Raw genomic sequence first — 23,368 nt, forward strand, 5'->3', positions numbered from 1 at the left:
AAGTGATTGCTGGCACTGTGGACAAACAGACACAATTTATTTTCATTTAATTTGAACATTTAGGTAGGTAGATTTGCTTAAGATGATTTTGCATCATCCAAAGTATGGAGTGGGCCCACAGGATCAGGTCCTCAATTAAGACAGCTTTATTTTTTGGTCGTTGGTATTGTTACTTCTGGTTTTAGGTTGAATACCATAAAGTATTTCTGGGCTAGAACAATAGTCACCACTTTTCTTTCAGTGTTGTTTATTTATAAGAACAGGTTACTTGATGACTGGAAATCAATATTTTTCAGTTTAACTTATAAGTTAAAGTCTAGGTCCTCTAGTAAAGTATGCATCACTAAATGGCATGAATACTGACTTATACTTACTTAGCAAATGCATGGAAATGAAGATCACTAACTGCTCCTGACCTCTTGTTTCTGTATAGAACTCATTTTACTATTCTCTACCTGCTTTTTTGTTCTGTGTGTGTTTTCACTAAGATCTGGCATCTTGCTATGACTATCTTTTCATTGACTCAAATAAAGGTGGTTTGAAAAAAAATAAGAAATTAGCTGCAAACACAGTTGTTATTAGCAAATGACACTTCTGAGAGGGGAGGTTACATTCCCTTCTTTCTCATGACCAGAGGAACTTCTGCAGGATTTACCACAGAAGTCTGAAGCTTTTTGTATATAAGCAATTTCTTAGTCTTATGGCTTTGTATAACAGTTTCTTTCAAAGCAACTTTACAAAAAAGAAATAGGCATTGTCCCATTGTAATGTCTTAAATAAAACCTTTTTTTTCACAAAATCTTATAACAGCTGAATGATACTGCACCTTCTGGTCCAGTTAACAGGGTTGCTTGCCCAGTTACCAAATGGATTCATAGGTGTGTACTAGGCTAGTGGCCCTGGGGCCTTTACAACTCTAGCTATAGGATTACTCTGGCATTGTGCCACCCGACCTTAGTTCCCAGTGCCTTTGTCAAGTAGAGCCACTGGAGTTATCCCAGGAGTGAATTTTCTATTTCCTATCCACTCATCAAGATTTCTCTTGAAAAGGGTCAGCGAGGTGCTCTGCTTGACATGTATGAGAACGTCTATTCCACAGCATGGGCAGTCTCTGGGTTATGAACCTGTCCCTCCAGCTTGTTCTGTTGACTGTGGTAATGAGGCTGAGGTCTCTGGAGCGTGTGGTGCAGAGGGATTGTAATTTCTTTAGATGTAACATTTTTAACAGAGCTGGGTCAGACATGGCTTTGTAATTCAAGCAGAAATTGTCTCTAAGTAGGTGATATGACACAGAGAATAGTTGGAGGTTTTTTGAGTCTGTTCATATAGGACAAGTGTTTAAGGCCTAGGATCCTCTTTGTGAGGTACGTTTGCAGCCTCTCCAGTTGTTGCAGGTGTCTACTTATAGGTTCATAGGTTCATAGATCAGTACTAGGCTAACTGCCCTTGTGAGCCATTTTAAGCCTAGCCAATTATCCCTTGGGAGACTCGAACCCTGCACCTTGTGTTTGTAAGGCAAACACCTTAACCATTAGGCCACCCTCTAGTGAGGAACATGCCAAATGGGGCACTGTACTCGATGACTGGCCTAATGAGGGAAGAGTAGAGGGAAACAATGACCTCTTTCTTCCTGGATGCAAAGCCCTTAGTAATGAGATGTGCCACATAGAAGGACTTTCTACCACAGTGGCAATGTGGTGATCAAAAGAGAGGTTGCTGTCAACCTGTGTTCCCAGATCTCTTATAATGGCTTCTGTGTTCAGTGGACTACCATCGATGTGGTAATTTATGGGAACCGGGTTTTTCCTAAAGGGGATGATGAGACATTTTTTGGCATTGAGCTTAAGGCCATGGTTCTGACATCAGTCGTTGGTCTCAGTGAGGCCATTCTGTAGGATGTCAACATCACTTGGGGAGTTAATAATAGCTCCCAACTTGCAATCATCTGTGAATTTTGTCAGCCACAGGCCCTTCGTGTTGGCCTGGACTGGTAGATACCAAACAGGAGAGGACCCAGGACCAAACCCTGGGCTACATAATCCGAGAGCTCCTCTATGTCTCCTTTCATGTAGTCCAGGGAGGTATGTCTCGGGTCATTCACACCCACATGTACAATGATGGAGTCATATCTGTACCTGTTGTTGAGGGACCTGAATGCATGTGTTATGTGGTGGATCCTGGCACCTGACAGGTAGCTGAATGTTACATTCTCCTTATTCAACCTAGTGAGTGGGACATCAGTGTGTCTTACTATCGAGTCACCTACCACTACTGTGTTGGGCATGCTGTTTTGCCTTAGGGGCTTTGGTTGAGTAGCACACTGTTTAGGAGAGTTATGTGTCTCATGATTAGTGTTGTGCTGTTGTGGTCGGGTGCGTTTCTGCCTAGGAGGTCTCTGCTGTTTGGGTAGATTTTTTTTGAGAGTCTCCGCAAAGGTGGGTGTGTGGTTTGTGTTTTTATGTGAAGGCAGTGTTGGTGTGTGTTCCGGAGGGCTATGTGTTCCATGTGGTGTGATGCAAGTGTTGACCTTCTCCTCTTGACCAGCTATTCCGGTCTTGTCTGCAGAGTGGGTGGCTTCCAATTTGGATATATAAGTGCATCTCTTGCAAGTCTGAGTGTTGGGAGGTAAGAGGAGAGGGTTGCTGGTGTACCTGAGGCAGTTGCTACATTGCCTCAGGATGCCCAAGTACACCAGGTTAATAGGAGAAAGCACAGGGAACTTACCTTTAGACATGCCTGGTGGGGTAGGCATTAATAATAAGTACTGGATCTGTTTCCTTGTAGAACGTTTAGTGCTGGTAGCACTTTTGTGTGCTACAATAACTCCTACAAGAAGTCTGGTAAAGTGCTAGACTAATAAGCTAGTAAAAGTGTAGGAGAGGATAGAACTAGCAGATCCAAGGGAAAATTGAAGAGCAGACTTTGGCACCACTCAGAAGCTGACAAACAGTCCTGGATACAGCAAGTCTGTATCTGGACTAGGCTAGTTACATGAAAGGTGGGAAACAAGCACAAATGCGGGGATTTAAACCAGAAAGTTGAAAAAGATGGAAAAACTGCCCAAACAGCCAATAAACTACACTTTCTGGGCCAGAAAGCACTCTTCTTGTGGTAGATAGGCTACCTGGTGCTTACCACTCCCACTGATAAACTAGATGGCTTCCCTCCACTACAGAAAGGCTTGGGGGGGGCTCAAAAGCTTACATACAGTCCTGAATACAGCAAATCTGTATCTGGAGTAGACTAGTTACAGGAAAGGAGGGAAACAAGTGTAAATGCAGGCTTTTAAACCAGAAAGTTGAAAGAGATGGAAAAAACTGCTCAAATGGCTAATAACCTACAATTTCTGAGCCAGAAACCACTGCTCTTGTGGTAGATAGGCTACCTAGTGCTTACCACTCCCACAGATAAGCTAAAATGCTTCCTTCCAACATAGAAAGGCTTGGGGGGGGGCTCAGAAGCTTACAAACAGTCTTGGATACAGCAAATCTGTATCTGGGCTTGACTAGTTACAGGAGAAGCGAGAAACAAGCTCAAACACAGGCTATTAAACCAGAAAAGTTGAAAGAGATAAAAAAAAAAACTGCCCAAACAGCCAATAACTACAATTTCTGGGCCAGAAACCACTCCCCTTGTGGTAGATAGGCTACGTAGTGCTCAAAACTCCCACTGATAAGCTAGAAGGATTCCCTCCAACACAGAAAGGCTTGGGGAGCTCAGAAGCTTACAAACAGTCTTAGATATAGCAAATCTGTATCTGGACTAGACTAGTTAAAGGAAACAGCGGAAACAAGTGCAAGTGCGGGCTTTTAAATCAGAAAGTTGAAAGTGATTGAACAAACTGTCCAAACTGCCAATATACTACAATTTCTGGGCCAGAAACCACTCCTCTTGTGGTAGATAAGCTACCTAGTGCTTACCACTCCCACTGATAAACTAGAAGACTTCCCTCCAACACAGAAAGGCTTGGGGGGCTCAGAAGCTTACAAACAGTCTTGGATACAGCAAATCTGTATCTGGACTAGACTAGTTGCAGGAAAAGTGGGTAACAAGCTCAAACATGGGCTTTTAAACCTGAGAAAATGAGAGAGAGATGGAAAAATTGCCCAAATGGCCAATAACTACAATTTCTGGGCCAGAAACCACTCCTTTTGTGGTAGATAGGCTACCTAGTGCTTACCACTCCCACTGATAAGCTAGAAGGCTTCCCTCCAACACAGAATGGTTTGGGGGGCTCAGAAGCTTACAAACAGTCCTGGATACAGCAAATATGTATATAGACTAGACTAGTTACAGGAAAGGCAGGAAAGAAGCTTAGAATTTATTTTTTTTTGCTTTTTGTTTTTTTACCGAAAAGCAGCTAAAACAGCACTGACAACAATTCAAGTGCAGTGCAAGCTAGCACACTTGAGTGTGTAGCAATATTAGAGCAAATACAGTTCATTCTATATAGAAAGCAGTCCAGCAGATCAACTAGAAGCCTCACGGGCACTACTCCCCCTTCAGCCCACATTACTAAGCATCAGGAACCATAGATTTGCACTTTCCAGGCATCTTTGTGGCCAGCTGGGTTGACATGGGTAACTTAAGACAATGTAGTAATTGTCTCATGCATACTGATAACACGTGCTACTTAAACTGACAGACATTGTGAGAGCTGTTACTGGAGCTCTCACACAAAGCCACTGTAAATAAATAGCAGTTTTCAGTACCACACAACATCATACTGCATCAACCACATACAGCTCAGACCAAACCCTCTCACAAGAAACTTACGTCAACCACAAAGTAACATGAACAACCTAACAAACACAAAAGAAAGGCAGCACCCACATTGAACTGTACATCTAACAATCATGCTAAGTTTAAAAGCCCATAAGTCAAACCTCCACTCAATCCAATATTCTAGTCATAGCCGACCACATAGTGAGACACACTGATGCACCACTGACCAGGCTGTGCAGATAGAGGGTCATGGTCAGTATGGTCAATTGTTTATCAAGTGCTAAGATTTGCCTCATCATGTATGTACTCAAGTCATTCCAATACAGGTGCACATATGACATAGCCAGAGTGCACATACATGTAAATGACTTGAGACATACATCCCTGGACTACATGAAGAAAGACTTGATGGAGTTCTTGAAATACTTCTCCAAGACAGGTGTAAGCCTAGTCTTAAACAGCATTCTACCACCATCAAGAATGAATCTACAATACAAATAAAAGATTACTGACTTCAGCAACTGGCTTAGCATATGGTGTCATTTAAAAGGAGTACAGTAGATATCAGCTTGAAAGAGATGCCAGACAGTTCTAACTGCTTTGCCAGGGTTGGCCTGAACCTATCCACTTAAAGCTTTTATATACTGGTTAAACCCCTTTCCACTCCACGGTGCCTTATTTTAGGCAATGTCAGTCTTCTGAAGCTTCCAACATAGCAAAACAAAAAATAGTCTGGCTAACATAAAGGTATTGCTGTCCAGTGTTAGGAGACAAATTTCTTCACTCCCTACAAGAACTTCTTAGCCTGAAAAACATTACTACATGTATCATCACACAGACGTGGTTCAAAACCATTGAGAGTACTCCGTCAGTGCAGGGATTCAGTGCTTATAACATGTTCAGGTCCAATCCACTGGATGAAGACACTAAAGGCAGCAGTGTCTCCATAGACTTAAAAAGCAACTTCACCTCCAGACTTGTTAGTTGTCACTGTGGCTAAACCTAACTTTACGAATCTTAATAGGAAACTCTAAACTGTGATAAAAGCAATGCCACATATGAGGTAAAAATAGACACCCAGGTAAAGGAGAACCACAGAATTTTCTTTAGCTTTTGTTAGAAACTTTAGAAACAATGCCCAGTACTGTGGATTATTAACTGCCAGCTATTTCACTGTCAGAGACTAAAGGTGTAGGTGTCACAATTTACATCAAAAATAAATATACTTCAAGTCTGGTCAAACAGGACAATGCACTTGAGCTGCTCCATGTTCAAATCACCATATCTAAAATCCAATACCACTTCCTTGCAAGCTACAGGTCCCCCTCTATGACCCAGGAAACCCATACCATGTATTTAAACCTATTAGAAACACTAACTATCCAACTCAATACAATATTCATGGGTGACTTTAATTACCCCACTATTAACTGGGAATTCTATACGACACCAAACATACATGCATAGAGATTCCTGGATTTTGTAAACACAACCCCCCTGGACTAGATAGTTTATACATCAACCAGGGATGCAACCATACCGGATCTGGTCCTCACTAATATGGGTGAGTGCTGCACACCCCATACTGTAATCCCTTCCCTGGTAAGGTCAGACCACAAAATGGTCTCCTTTGAAGTAAAAATAAAACTGTAACCCCAGCTAAACCTGGAATATTCAGGAACTCTTCTAAGGCTAACCTCCTGCTATTAAGTGAGAACCTGGCAACATTTCAAGCCCCCATAAACCCTGAGAACACTGCTGCCTATGCAGGAATGTTCACAGAAACCCTGTACAAGCATGTTAATAGCTGCATAGAGGCAGCTGTACCCACCAGGAAGAAGTACAGAACTAACAAAAAACAATCCACCCTGGTGGAATCACAAAATCAATAGGCTGTATAACAGGAGAAAGAAAATCATGGCAAAATTAGGAGGTGCAGCACCCAGCAGGATAAAAGCATTCTCATCCAACTAAACAAACAACTCAGAGGACAAATAGTCTACCAAAGCCAAATTTGAGGTAGGTTTGGCCTCCCAGGCCAACGACAACCACAAAGCATTCTTTAGCTACGTCCACAACCTCAAAGGCAAAACACAACTGTTTGCAGAGCACATTGTAAATGGAGCCACTTATACTGAGTCAGAAGATATAGCAAACCTCCTGGCTGATAAATTCAGCTCCAACTTTATCCCTCTCTCCCCCTAAACCTTCCCTCATGAAATATCATCAAATATACCTCCCCCCTACTATCACTATGGAACAGGTCATTAATGCTCTTTCTAAGACCAAGAACACTGCATCAGTGGGCCCAGACAATATCCCTGGATGTCTTCTAAATAGCATGAAACATGATCTATCAGGGCCTCTGGAATTACTATTTTACTGTAACCTCAAACAGGCTTCAGGCCTCATGAAGGGAGAAAGGCAACAGTCATCCCACTGCACAAAGATGGGCCACCTACAGACCCTGGAAACTACAGGCCCATAAGTCTCACTAGTCTTACATGTAAAGCCATGGAAAGAATTATCATGAAGATGACCAACAGAGCTACAGTAAACCTCCACTCACTGGACCCAACCCAATTTGGTTTTGTCAAGGGCAGATTATGATTACACAAACTGGTGGATTTCTTTGAGGAGGTTACCATAGCAATGGATGAGGGCAAAATCATTCACACTGCCTATCTTTCTCATTGCACAGCTTATATCTGAAGATATTGCATCCAGATCTAAGGATGTAATTTTTCCATTCTACACTGAAACTCTGCTACAATTGAAATGACCACAACATGTTCTCACTATAAAAATGAAGAGTTCAAATCATAAAAATCTTTGCAGATTGTCTCAAAGCCTTGTCCCTCTTCTCAGTGTCTTAGAGGCTGCTGACAGGTGACATCTGCCTCACATACGGAGTTTCAGCATTCTCCATTCTGTCAGATATATTATACAGTCCAGTGGTGGTGTGAGCACCCATTCAAGGGATCTTAATCTCTTTTACAAAATAAATAGGCTATTTTGGAGGGATAGATTTATATCACATAGAATACTGCTTTTACAGAACTGGTTTCCATTACGCATAAAGCAAAGTGAGTGTTTAATTTTTACAAACATAATTTATGCAGATGGAATGGTAACCATTGATTTAGCACCACTGTCCTTCATGGATAGGGGAAACATGTAAATATCCCAACATATCTTTGTTGGGCCCATCTCTGGGTTATTCAGATGTAAAATATAGGGGCTAAAAACTACTATGGAAATGTAAAACAAGGCTACTTAAGATCCTCACAGATCAATAGCCTAGTAAGTACCTATGTACCCCTGAGCTTAATGTTTCTGTCCAGATGGAGCATCAGATGCCAGATGGTAAAGAAACTGGCACCATGTCCTAAAAACACTTGCCACTCAGTCATTTCACCCTAGACTGGCATTCAAGCTGCTACTAGAATCAACGTCACTAATACTACAGGTTACAGTCTTGGCTCTGCACCAGTAATCTGGTTCTGTTATTTTTTGAATACTCTAATCCACCTTAACTAACTAGAACAGTAATAGCCACACCATAGAATTTAAGAAAAGTGATTTGAGAAGACCAGGATGTTTGACACAACAATGTCATGTGTTGCCAAGCACATATATTTTTCCCAATAAAAATGTGGATTCCTTTTTTTTTTTTTTTTACACTTTGTTGAACATAACAGTCCTGGTTGGCCAGTGGCCTCTTTGTGGGTTTCTATTTATATAATCAAAGAGGCAATCTTTTGAATGCGTCTTGATTGAACATGAAAGCACGAAACAGCAAAATAGCGAAACGGCATATAAGCGATTTCTTTCCCTGGGAAAGAAATCACTTGGCCGCCTCCATTACTTTGCCATTTTCATCACTGTAGTGCGATCTCAGACTTGGTATATTTAAGTAGAGGGAGTGTGGGGGGCAAAGCCCTCCACTTTATGTAATGTTTTTAAGTTTTTATTTTTGTGGGAAATAAATCGCTGTTCTGAGTGTTCGGGATTGTAAGCTTTCACTTACATGGGGTCGCTAAATCAGCGTTTTCTTTTTTTTAAGCGTTCGCTGATTTAATATAGACCCCTCTTTGTGAGGAAGACCCAATTCCCACTGAGTAAGGAACATTTTGCCAAAACAGCAGGGAAATTCCGCTACCCTTTCCAATATGTGCCATGGGATATTTACATCCACCTACTCTACCATCAGTTGAGGCAAATGGTGTCTTGGTTTAATGTCTCATCTAAATGATAGTTCACTTTGAAATATAGCACCCCCTTATGTTGCACAGTACTGTCACTACTGGAAAAATGAATCCAGTTACCTGATGTGGGAATAGAACCCACAATCTTTTGATCTCCAGCATCAAATGCATGTGTGCTATTTGTTGATCCGGTACTGCTAACAATACATTTTGTAGGATATGTAGTAATTTTCATATAAAAAATAGATGTTACTTTCATCATCGACAATATCTATTTGAAATTCAATAGTTGTAGGCATGGGTAATACAACCGATGAATAGTGTGCTGCTTGCTTTAGTTCTCCTTTTTTAAAATGTCAAGTTAGTTTGAGCAGAAAGCTGCTAGGTATAACTAGTGAACATAACCTTATATAATAACCTTATATTGTGAATGTACCAAATGATGACCATATTTTTAAAGTTGGTGTAGAAAGTTAGGCCTGTGAGCTGTAGTTCCTGTGGTGCAGGGTTTTATTCCCTCAGCTCTCATTTGCTTACTATAGGTCCACTGAGCCTAACGGGTTAATAAATGGGTATTAATAAGGTTGGCTTGCACAGTTAGGTTTATAAAGGCCCTGGCTACTATATACTTATGAATACGAACATAATATTAGCCTTATTGCTGAAGTGGCTAGTGAGTCTTTATAGTCCTGTATATATACTATTTAATATTTTGTTTTTACAAGAACAGACAACTGATTAGATCATCAGATAAATAAATATAAAATATTTAACTCCATTTCTAGGAAGTGTGTGAATCTCTTGTAGTTCAGCTAAATCGTTTTTAGCACAGTGTTTTTGCTATAACATTTGTATTGAACCACCTCTGATTACAGTGCAAACTGTCTAGGATCAAAGAACTATATCAACAAGTCATTCTCTACGATTCCATTTTTTTTAAATGTGTATAAGTCAATATGCATTATTCCTAAGTAAATACCCTCATTTTTTGAGTTACATCTATCCAGTGGATGGAATCAGAAATTACACATCTTAAATTTAAGCAAACACTTCAAACATTACAGTAAAATAAAATAAATAAATAACGTAATGCTACATTTTTTAACAGAACCACAACGATAATACTGAATGACAAGGGTCAAGAAAAGCCCTATGTAGGCATATCATTAAGGAACACAGCAATGAGGCTTATTACTCACAGTTTTTCGCCAGAGTACGGCACGATACTGTGGGACCCGCTGGTTATTTTGGTCAGATAAAACTACAGACAGGTAGAAAGGGTTCTTCTCTATATCAGTACCAACATAGTTTTGATGAACTGAAAAACAAAACAAGAAAGGAAATAAATATCAAATGTTACTAGAGGTACTATTAATGAAGAATGAGCAGCAATTACCCTAAAAGTGCCCTTGTGGCCAAACCTTCTAGTGACAGGTCTCCTTAGATCTGAATACTGCTTAAAGAACAGTGTCATGTATTGAGAAATCCAACAAACTCTCTACTCAATGTTCTTAATACAATTTTTCTCTTACAAAATGTATATTATAAATTTAAACTCTGAAAAGCAGTTTAGTAATGACTTGCCTTTGTTATTGCTTCAGGTTTTTTAATTCCCCCTCTACTCAAGTTTTACGTAAAGGCTGAAAATGTGAATTCTATGGTGTTATAACAATTTTATTAACATTTACAATTAAGAATGACTCAACATAATGGATGGGATTCTGAAAACAGGTGTACAACTAAATGAAGCATACAGCATACAGATATGACTTAATATATGCCTTCTGTATTATCAAGAGTAAAATGCATTAGCAAAAGAATGACTTTAAGAAACAAAAAGATTGCATAATAAGGAAATGTGATATAAACAGAAACTCCTTGTGATAAAGACTGCATGCTTTACTTGCTGAATGGAAACCAACATTTTACATAGCTTAGCTACACCTATCAAAACGTTTATGTACATCCCACAATACAAAGCTTGAGGAGGTGTACCTCAATGTTTCCTTTAAATTTATTTATTTGACATTTGTTAACAGGGTTGGTTTGACTGGGCAAAGACTTTTTTTCAGCAGAGACCAGAGGAGAAAAGCTCCAGTATTGCAATGTATAGACATTTACTAGCACTGACATTTGTTACAAGTAACAAGTCAACTAAAAAAAATGAAATAAGATGAGATAAAATATGAATTAAACAATGAATAATACGTTTTTTATACATTCTGTAGAAAAATTAGAAAAATACAAGTAAATTGGGAATATTATCATCAGGGACTAACCTGGATACATATCTGATAATAACAAAGTAAGAACAGTTATAAGTAGATTTAGGAAGTGACCTTGAAGAGAGGGCAGGAGGTATATAGAGAAATAGCAATTAGTAAAGAATATATGAGGTGAAAATGTACCAAGCTATATAAGGCTGATGCTGGTAAAGTGTAGTAGAGAAACACTAGAAGAGTATGAGGAGTAAACATTAGGAAGAACAGAGGAGCAGGAGGGATCTGTAAAAAAGTCTGGTATGATATTAGCTATGGGGGGAGCTTATGCTGGGTCCTGGCAGAGGCAAGTCCATGATTTGTGGAAGTATTCTTTCATTGCTATTTTATTGGAGTTTGTTTCAGTAATATACCTGACATTGTGGCATAGTCTATTCCAGGCATTTGCAATGGAATAGCTATACAGTAGTTTTCCAATATTTTTATTAGGCCTGTATACTTGGAGAACATTCTGCTATGAACTGCAGATGGAGCATTTTGGAGTATAGGGCTGGATGACAGTGGAGACAGGAGGACAGGAAGAAGCTTGTTGAAGAATTGAATGAGCCAAGAGAAGTTGTGGTATTTGGATTTGCTGGTGAAATTCCAGCCATTGCAAATTTCTTGGTGTGATGCAATGGTGGGTGCAGTAAAATAGACTGTAGGCAAATCAAGCTATTTTGTTATAGGTAAGTTTGAGTTTAGTAAGGATATTTGATGGAGGTGTGTAAGAACAGGGGCTGCATAGAGAACAGTGGGGAGTAGATAGGCTTGTACAAGGGTGAGTCTGGAGGCATTTGTAAGGTAATTATTATGTCTATAAAGCAGACCTAGCTTTTGATGGGTCTTTGTTATGCACTGCTGAGTGTGAAGGTCAAATATGAAATGGTCATCTATTATAACACCTAAGAGTTTGGTTGTGGGGTTCTGGTAAGATGGTAGTGCCAGGGGGCATAAGTTTTAATCCTTAGTTTTTTGACAGGGGCTAAGGAGTTGAGTGTATCTAGGAAAATGTTGTTAAAGGCAAGAACAGCATTCTCCAGGGGAAGATTGTGGAGAAAGGACCAGTCTATTGAAGAGAGTAGTATGTTGGAAGTATCCAGGGGAAGACTGTGGAGGAAGGACCAGTCTACTGAAGAGAGTAGTATGTTGGAAGTATCAGGATCAAAGTTAGAGAGTTTACAGCACTATTTGTACAGTTGGGGTTTGTGAAGTTGAGGTGAGCGTCTAAGCATGTAGATGGGATGGTGATCACTAAGTGGGTTAGGTAAAGTAGAGGGGTTATGGTAAAGATTGGGATTAGAGGTGAGGACCCAGTCAAGGGTGGAGCTATGGTTGTTGTTTTTATTTAGACGAACTAGAATAATTATCATAGTGATTCAGCTACACAGTAAACAGTGGGACATCTCAGATAATCAGCAACTTTCTGCTGCCACTTAATCTAGAAAAAAATATATATATGGGTCAACTGCGTTTTTGTTGAATGCTGTTCCTTCGAAAAACACAGGAGAGGAGTGTGGTTTAATGTCGACAGTATGAAGTGGTAAGGGGTGGAAATGTCAATGGTGTATAACATCGAGAAATGTTAAGTGGGTTTGAAGGGGTGAGATTGTGCATGTCTATGTGAGTTAACGTTAGGATCAGGGATGAGTGAAGGACATGTGTTTTGTGAATTTGTGTATTTTAGGGTTAGGGTCAGAGTTAAGGTTAGGTTAGGGGATAGACATAGTGTTGCCTGTGTCTGTTCGTGAATGTTTGTGTATCAAGTATATCTTGTGTACTGGCAGCATTATGGAAAGGTTTTTATGAAGGTAAGGTGTAAGGTTAGGGTTAGCATGCATTACTAAGATGGTGCAGGGGAGGCAGATCCCCCACCCTCTTTAGTAATGAGTTCTAACTCTAACCCTAATGGTGCCATTAACCCTAACCCTACTTTCCTTAATAAAAATCTTTGTGCAACACTGCTACTATTCAGATGAATTTGAGGCAAGTGTTATGGGAGGGAGTTATTGTTAATATCAGGAGAGGAAATAGTTTTTCTTTCTCGACATCATTTCATTTGATATTTTTAATTTTTGGTATTGCGTATGTTTGAACTTTTTAGGCAGTTTTTTTAATAAAACATTAAATTATTTCAGTCCTACACAATAAAACCATTTACATGTATGTGTGTACATATATATATATATATATATATATATATATATATATATATATATATATATATGTATCTATATACATATATATATATATATATATATATATATATATATATATATATATATGGATCAACTTTCAATTGACGAAAGTAAGATTCATTGAATGGAACCACAATAAAGCTCACTTGCACTGAAACTGACAACACTGAAAGCTCAATCACCAAAACCCACTTTAAATGAACTCCAATCTACAAAACAATAAAAAAACCACCAAATACACTACACTACATTATGCAGTGGGGCAAGGCCCTCTGTGCCCCCCATGTGGGGGGCTGGGCCTTCCACATCCCTGCAACTAATATATACCAACTCCGAGATCACAGTACAGTGGGGAAAATGGAAAATTCCCTTAGACCCACTGCACTGTGATCTCCAACAAGCTTCTAAATAATACACATAATCTGCCAAAATTAAGGTCTAACCTCTTTGCTGTGATTTACCTGTAAAATATATTTCACCCAGGACTCTGGGAGCAATTCTGCACAAATCCAACACTGTACATACTGGTGCGTTTGTGCAGCTACTAACACTTCATTCTTACATTTAAAGCAGCATGCCCTATATTCAAAGCACAGTACATTTCGCTAATTCAGCTTTCAGCATTTTCAGTTTCTGGGCAAGTGAATTCATGGTTGCTCCGTTCGGTGGATCGTACTTTCACCAACTGAATGTAGAGACATATATATATATATATATATATATATATATATATATATATATATATATACATACACACCCATATACATATATTCACCCCTGCAATGACAGAGCACGCACCTCAGAAGTGGAAGATATGATGAAAAATTAAGCTTAGAAGCAAACTGGTAATGCAAACAATGAAATTACTTGCAAATGCATGAAAGAGAATATAGTAGGACTCTGAAACTAGGAAAAGATAATAGAGATAAAGCGTTAGTGATGTTTTTAAAAAAATGAGCCATTACCCTGCCTAGGGCCTCAGGTAGGCCACAGACGTCAGCATTCTACTCTGGTTAGCAAGAGAAGAATAAATAAATGCAAACCACCTCTTCTACATGCCTGTATACCTTCTCCTTTCATATGCCAGAATGGCTACACAGGTTATATTTGGATCTTCTTTAGTATTTTTAAGGATGCATAGACGGTATACCTTGTTAATGGAAGCATATACAGAATTTCAGAGATTAACTGCTTATGGGAAGAAGTAAAGAAAATTTGGCATTTTTGAGGGCTTTTTCTTTAGACTGCCATTTTCACTGAAATATTCAAGGGTTCTGGTACTGGATGGAATCTTTACGTTGGTACAGGCTCCTCCTGTCTTTTGTGGCTTGCTGATTAACTGGATAATGAATACCATGCCCATACCCCAGAAATGAAGATTTAGGCTGAACAGCTTACACATTCTCTCTACATGATTACTCAGAAAAAAATGAAGGAACAAATTACTGCAAGAATGCGGTTCAAGGATTACCTATATTTAGATGCAGTTTCTGCTTTTTACTTGCTAAAGAAAGGGTACTGAGCATCGGATTAACTATTTTAAAGTGATGATTAGTGAAAGCTGAGTATGTAACGCTAGCAAAGTTTTGTTAGAGACACTGAACTTTAGGGCTAGCAGATGAGACTTTAGTAGAGGGAATACACCCATCTGGAAGCCGGGTTACAAAAATGTATCTGCCCTTCCCAAATTAAACAAAATACTACAAGAAAGGTAGATTATTAAACCCTATTTATTGGTGTATTCATATTGTTTTTGCATCTGCTTGGGCATTTAACTGCAGATGCAATGTACAATTCATAAACTATAATCTTATGTACAACTGTCTTAAAAACAACACAGATCCTTTCACTAAAACTTTCCTTTGTTAATTAATTTCATCATTTTCAAGTTACTACTGGTTATTACTGCTTTGCTTGTTAAACATTATTTTTGAAAAATGTAAATAAGGACTCATTTAAAAAGGTGAACACCTGAGAGGCTAATTCACCATGCCTGGATTAATTCAACTAGCCAAGCATGGTGCTAGTTATTGTACTGTGGGATACGCCATCTTATACAGCCCAAATCTCATTCTCTGTGTCTTCATTCACTGGCATACTAAATGCCTTTTGTTAAACTGCAATGGGGATATATTCATTTGTCACCAACAATAAAGAGCTGTCTTTTTCTTAAAATGCATCACAAGGTGTTTCTAGATTTCAGCAGTGAGTAACTCCTCCAGGATCAAATGCCAGACATTTACCTACTTAATGCTATTATGAAACTGCAAGCAAAACTTGTACATTGTCCCATCTTCTTAATCAATAGCATTGCTAGCCAATTTCATCTTAGCTCAGATCATACTCAACTGTCCAGCATTTTACAGAATGCCATTGATTTTGACTCATATTTTTGCACTGACCATCAAAATGTTTAATTTTCTGGAAAATCAGTGAGGATTACAGTCAGTCAATAATGCCAGACATTAAAAGTTTCTTACTGCTCAGAAAATGCATGCTGATGCAAAAAAAAAAAAACTTATCTATTAACATAAGTAAATTAGTGTAATATTTAAAAAGTGTCCCTGATTTTGAGCCTTTGCCCCCTCTCCATTTTCAGTTCTGTATAGAATTTTGAAGCAAAATGGTTGAGAATTATGGCTCCGATATCACAATATCTTAAAAGTTCCTGTCCTGGCAATATATCATCCCAAACAGCCTAGTCTTCATAACAACAGGGCACAATATGTGATCGATGTTTAAAACCAAATGTCCATACATAAGTATCTGTCACTCGAGTATTTAAAATGGAACAAAAAAATAGTGGCTACATCTTTATTTAAAAGGGATGATTCAAAAACAAATGCATTATGTAAATAAACAAAATGATAATGGTGTCATTACACAGCATACATGCATCAAATTAGGCTTCCTAACAGCATTCTTAATGTAGGTACAATGGAAATGTTAATACAGAGTGCAAAATATCAGAAAGCAGGTAAGTGAAGGTGAAGCCACAACAGATCCTGGGACCTATCGCCCTATAAGCCAGACTAGCTTGGTCTGCAAGGCTATGGAGCGCATCATCATGGAACTTATTTACAGAGACATTGGGAACCTCCAAACACTGGACCCTACCCAGTTTGGCTTTGTTAAGGGCAGATCATGCCTCCTAAACCTGGTGGACTTCTTTTAGACAATTACCAAGGCTATAGATGAGGGGAAAGGTGGTACACACAGTCTACCTAGACCTCGCTAAGGCCTTCGACACCATTCCCCATTCTGGTATTATAGACAAGCTCATCAGCCTGAACATAAACCCCTACATCACAAGATGGGTTGCCAACTGGCTCACGGACAGAACCCACATGGTGAGAGTTGCGGGAGCTAGGTCTGACTCTAAACCGGTTACAAGTCGCATTCCCCAGGGCTCATTCCTAGGACCTCTCCTGTTTGGCATATACTTCTCAGAGATACAGGCAAGCACAGGAGAACTATGGCTGACCAAATTCGCAGACGACTGCAAACTAGGGGCTATAATTGTCTTTCCGGCTGACACAGACATCCTCCAAAAGGGTCTCACTGAGGCGGACACCTGGTGTCAAAATCATGGCCTCAAGCTAAATGCCAAAAAGTGCATAGTCATCCCCTTTGGAAAAAACAAAGTACCCACAAACTACCACATAAGTGGTAGTCCCCTAAATACGGAAGACGTAATAAGGGATCTGGGGACCCAAGTAGATAGTAATCACACCTTTGATAATCACATTGCCAAAGTGGTTAGAAAATCCTTCTACATGGCCCACCTAATCACAAAAGGGTTCACATCCAGATCAAAAGAGGTCATTGGGCCCCTCTACTCATCACTCATCAGACCCATCTTAGAGTACAACGGCCCATTTGGGATGTACCTTACAAGACACCTGCAACAGCTGGAAAGACCACAGAAGTACCTCACCAAGAGGATCAATGGCCTCAAACAGATGCCCTATGCAGCTTGACTGAAGAAACTCCAGTTGTACTCGGTTGCATACCGCCTACTCAGAGGTGATCTCTGCCTGACAAACAAGGCCATGTCCAACCCAGAATTGATGGACATGCTCCACCTAAAGAAAACCTTATCCCCTCGAGTCACACGCTCTAGGGATCTAAACCTCACCACAACAATAAATAGGACTTGCTGGAGGGATAGATTCCTGTCCCAGAGACTTCCCATGCTTTGGAACAAGATCCCAATCTACATTAGGCAGAGCTTCTCGCTAACACTCTTCAAAAGAAACCTTGACGAGTGGATGGGAAACAGAAAGTTTACCTTGGGGATCACTTCAGTGGCTCTGCTGGACAGAGGCACAGGGAACTAATCTAAGGGGGTGGCGAAAGCCAACACATTCTGGCTAGGCTTATAAATGCCTTTGGGCAGATAGCCTAGTACCTACCTATGAACCTATAAATAAACAAAATGATAATGGTGTCATTACACAGCATACATGCATCAAATTAGGCTTCCTAACAGCACTCAATGTAGGAACAATGGAAATGTTAATACAGAGTGAAAAATATCAGAAAGCAGGTAAGTGCATGTTAACATTGTTATTCTATGCTGTTAATACCAATTATTTACATTCTACATGTGTTCTAAGGTACAGTAAATTGTACAGAACCACTGTGCAGTGGAACATATTGCTTCAGGGTCATGACAATATGAATGTTTATATCATGAGGGGGGCATGCAGGAGGCCCTGTCTCCCCTGCAAAAAAAATGTTTGCTTACTTTTATTAACTTTAATTTAATTCTGTAAAAAATAGATTTATCATGTCCAATATTTTTGTAAAAAGTTTTTACTAAAATTTTAACAAGAAAAAGTTAACCACATAGCTATTTACATACAACCATAACACCATATAAGAAGGTTTGTTAAACTGCCAATATTTTTCAAGAAGATCGCCAAGTTGAAGCCAAGGTTTATAAGAATGCATGACGTTTACAGTTCTCATTTTTATAGCTGATGGTTCATTTTTACAAACAATCTTTGTTAGATTAATAAATTCAATAAATGAACGAGTAGTTTAATTTTTAGTGATTACATTTCTAGCTATAGCAAGAATAGACCAATGAAGAGGCACTTGAGTTTTAGGTATAGTTGCAGTAACTGGAGCATTAAATAAAAGCAGATATTTAGAAATACTACATCTATCTGACCATAATTCTTGAAAATAAAATTATTAATCTCATTCCAAAAAGGAAATATTTTCTTAAAATCTAACATCATATGTACCCAATCAGCTTTTATGACTAAACCACATCTGCAACATTTAATATTCGTTACTGTCCACCCTGCGGATGGGTGGGCGTTCGAAAGACATGCATAAATGGGCATGCCTTTGTTGAAGGTTGAACGTCGAGCTGGCACCTCGGCGTTCGTCAAAATCTACTGCCAATCATTAGCAGACAGGAGTTCCGCTGTGGCGATCCCTAACTGGGAAAAGCCGAAAGACATCAACAACTTTATGTGGTGTGATGAAAGCTCTATGTAAATATTTCCACATGAACATTTTCCAGTATAATGAAGATGTAGATTTTAGTATTGGTTTTATTTTCATTTGAGAAGGTTTCATTACTAATTTTTATAGAATAATTACAAAACGAGACATCAGAGAACGCAGGAATGGATCTAAGAATTCTATAAACCATAGATAAATATGATTTATTATTTACTGAATTATTATTAATATTAATGAAAAAAAATCTAAGATCTTTGGAAAAGACTCCATAATACGAATCATGTAAAATATTTATTTTAATATTTACAAATTCCCTACATATTTACAAAAACAACCAATTGTTTGAATCTAAACTCTGTCTTCCTAGAAGATATTCTGCTCAGTAAGATCTATTTCCATTTAAGAATTGGTACCAAGAAATTATGTTATCATTTTTGACATCTAACATTTTATTAAGATTAAAACTAGAGCTGCACCGAACAGGGGGTTAACAGTATTCGGCCGAGTACGAATACTTGATACCAACTATTCGGCCGAATACGAATATGAATATTTGTGTTAGTCAAGTCATGAGGTAAACTAAACACTAAAACAAAATAGTTAAACAGCAAGTCAAGTTTTGCAAACTGTTCTGTGCTGTTTTCTGCTGTCTGTGCACTATGATGAGGGCTAAAAGTAAGAAATTGTACATACATTTAACTCACCACAAAAGACAAAACCAAAAAAGAAATATAAACTAAAAAAACACAACAGAGCCATGACCAAATAGCTGTCAAAGCTTTTTACTGATGTTACCAAGTTGCTGTGAAAGTTTTTTACTAATGTACATTTAACTCAGGAATGCTGCATTAGCTTTCAAAAACAGCCATCGTTCCATGTTGTCAGCATTAAGACAGTTTCTTCTTTCATTGAAGGTATCAACAGCCATACTAAAAAGATGTTCACTTGGCACACTTGTAGGTGGTGCAGAAAGGTAGCTCTTAGCTGTATGAGACAATGTTGAAAATCTGGACATGTTCAGTTTCCAGCAATTCCATGGGCCAGTGTCTCTCGGAACACAGGGCTCTGTCAGAAGGTTGTTCAGTTCTGTTTCTATGCAGACAGAAGAATTATCGCTGTTCAGTGCCCAAACAGGTTGCAACTGATCCCAAGATGACCAAAAGTCCTCTGTTGTTGTCTTCGTCTTTTTTGTTGGTGGTTGTTCATTCACTTCAGAAACAACTTCAGATGGCCGATTTGTAGGCTGAATTGCAGGCATAGACAGTGTTGGCTGACACAGTAACATTGCAGTGACAATGTCTGTTTTGGCTTTTACATGCTGCACAGGTGTCAAGAAATGCAGCTTGAAGCGTGGATCCATGCCGGCCGAAACTGTGTAAATGCCATTTTCATACAAGTCGGAAAATCTCCTTGTTAAGGATGTTATCAGTTCACTGACTCTCTTTTTGATTCCATTATCAGCTACATCTTTCTGCAGATACAACAAGACAGCCTAAACAGCTGGTTGGATCACTGGAAAACAGGAATTGTTGCAGCTTATTTCATGCATTAGCTGTTCAAACAGCCGAAGGATTGCAACAATTCCTGCTGCTAAAGCTCACTGGCTTGTCGTCAGGGACAACACCTTGCTGGATTTGTTGTCACATTCAGCAATGTATACAGACACAGTTCTCTTTTGCTCCAACAACCAATACAATATCTGATATGTTGAATTCCACCTGGTGACTATGTCCTGATGAAGCTGATGTTTTGCTACGCCGAGTTCTTCTTGGATGGCATGAAGGTGCGATGTAGCGCTTGAAGAGTGCTGAAAATGTCCCACAATCTACTGTGACAGTGTTATCAAGTCAGCAACAGATGCCCATATCAAAATTGCATCATTCAGAGCCAGCTGCAGAGTGTGGGCAAAACAACTGACACTGGGCAAATCAGCATCATGTAACACTTTGACCATGTTGGCACCTCCATCATGTAAGACCAAGTGGATGTGTTCTTTGTTAATATTTCAGCAATTCATCATGTGAAATAGAGCATCAGCTAGTCGAGACTCAGTGTGCTGTCCATCAAATTTTTGACAATGAAGGACGGCAGATCTGCATGCAAATGTGTCATCAATCCAATGTGCAGTTAAGCTCATAAAAGATTCTGTTGTTGTCTGTGCCAGCTGTGTGTCTGTGGTTAGACAGAGAAATCATGCTTCTCTGATAGCAGTCTGGACATGGCCCCGCACTGTGTTGTACATCTCTGGTATGTTTTTTTTCAGCGAAGTATTTGTGGTTTGGTAGCACGTATCTAGGCTCAAGTACACCAATCAGTTCATTAAAGCCTCTACCATCAACAATTGAGTATGCCTGGATGTCAATGGCAATCATTTTTGTGATGGCACAATGTATTTTGTTTGCCTCAGGACTATGAATGGACCATGTTTTTTTCTTGCCAATCATGTCGCTCAGTGTTTGCTGAACCTTGCCAGTCTGCTGAGTGTCACACGTCCCACTTGCTGTTGCTGCTTTCTTCTTGTTAACGACTTCTTTGTATTCATCAGGATGCTTACAGGGCAAATGATTAGGTGAGGTGATTTCTCCAACAATCCTTGCTGTAAACTGCCATATTAAAACACCTTGTTTCATTTCTAGTGATTCTGACTCAAGGAAACTTACTTCTTGACATATGAACATCAAACTCCAAGAAGGTGATAGTCATCTCCAAATAATTTACAAAAGAAGAAAGTTGGTCTAATTTCCTCTCCATATAAGGAATATGTCATCCACAAAATGACCATAGTATACAATGTCATTCACCCATGGATTGATCTCATTGAATATATACCTCATATCCCACTGAGCCAAGACAATGTTAGAATAACTATTGGCACATGGGGTGCCCATGGGAACTGCCCACTTCTACCAATAGTAATCATTCTCATATAAGCAAACATTATAGTCAAGAATGAACTTCAGCAAAGTACAAATAAGTAGGGCAGATGTTGCTTCTTTAGCTTGTGTAAGTATGAGGTATCTAAGTGCAAATATCCCACATTCATTGGGAATAACAGTAAAGAAACTGCAAACATCCACAGTAACCATCGTAAGTCCAAGTCTATAAGTTAATGAATCAATCATTTTCAATTTCTGGTATTACTTCTCCAAAAAAGGGAAGTATCTCATAGAACTGTACTAGCTTTCGGTAATAATCTCTTCAAACATTCTTTTTTCATTGTAGTACCTACCATGTGAGCTAGTTTTAGGATAACTAATTTTATTGTAGCTAATTTTATTTAAGATATTTAGATAAAATCCTTAATAATTATTTGACAGGAAAAAATGATGTAAAAATATAAAAAAAAAAGATTTTTCTTAGTTTTACTTATTAAATAAGTATTCACATATATTTATCAAAAATTAAGGAGTATTTTTTTTTGATAAATAAATGCTGTCAAAATTATTGAAAAAGAATTAGAGCAAAAGATCATTGATGTTAACTGCTCACCATCTTGGCCATGCCACTCATGTTCAATATCTGCAGTTTTAGCATTCTTTGTTTCCATATTTTGTTAGACAGTCATCAAAGCATGGCTCACAGTCTTCTGAAGAACACAGCTTGGCACCCTATTGAAATGTTGGGACTCATAATGCCAAGTTTCAAAATAACAACAAAAAACAAGACTGAAAATACAGAAGAGTGAATAATGAGCATCGATCTTCTCCTTTAAACCTATTTTTTTACAAGGGAGAAGTGCCCTGTACTCCCCGATGTGGGGGGCAAGTTCTATACACTCCCCAGACTTATATATGCCAACTCCAAGATCCCATTCCTCAGAAAAAAAGTGAACATTCCAATGAATGGCAATCTCAGACTTAATATATGGAAGTCTGGATTTTTCTTCATTCAGTCTCAACATGTCAGGGGACTCGGCACTGCAGCTATAGACACTTCAAATGGCTAAAAGGCAGCTCAGTAAACTACCTGACCTGTTAGTTCTTGTGAAAAGCACAGGGCTGATATGTTCCAATCAAATATATTCAAATCAGAAATAATATATGAGCCAGCCCTACTTCCTTGCACTCCAAAAAATCCAGAGTGTATGGATGTAATACTGAACAAAACAAAACACAACACAACCATTGCAAGCAAGTTGTCTCTCTACTCTGTAGTACCATAGCTCATGTAGTACAACCTACACATGACAGGAACCTACAAACTTAGTACTTAATGAAAACATGGGCTGGTCCAACAATCATTTTTCAGATATTGCACAGGCCGAAATGACTGATAGTTCAGAACAGACAATTAAGGTTATACAAGCAATAATACCCAAACAAGGTGTGTGTTACTGTGGAAATAACGCCTATCCAGGGGCATTTTGAGGTCTGATGCTGCAGGTGGTAGGCCTCTACCAACCCTGAGTGGGAATTATTTCCACAATAACACACACCCTGGAAGGTATTATTGCTCATAGTGAATAGGCTATCTTCAAAATTAGACTGCATTTGTTTTT

General features: G+C 38.9%; 1 protein-coding gene across 1 annotated transcript in view; it reads right to left on the reverse strand.

The window, feature by feature from the left end:
* The window catches only part of GARNL3 (GTPase activating Rap/RanGAP domain like 3), a 3,522,664-nt gene that overhangs the window by 1,465,157 nt on the left and 2,034,139 nt on the right, over positions 1–23,368 (reverse strand). The window contains exon 6 of the mRNA XM_044057887.1: positions 10,133–10,251. Within this exon, the coding sequence (XP_043913822.1) occupies positions 10,133–10,251 (119 nt within the window). The remainder of the gene's footprint in view (positions 1–10,132; positions 10,252–23,368) is intronic.

This window comes from Protopterus annectens, chromosome 16.part0 (assembly GCF_019279795.1).
Source record: "Protopterus annectens isolate FY-2018-M chromosome 16.part0, PAN1.0, whole genome shotgun sequence".
NCBI classification, from domain to species: domain Eukaryota; kingdom Metazoa; phylum Chordata; order Ceratodontiformes; family Protopteridae; genus Protopterus; species Protopterus annectens.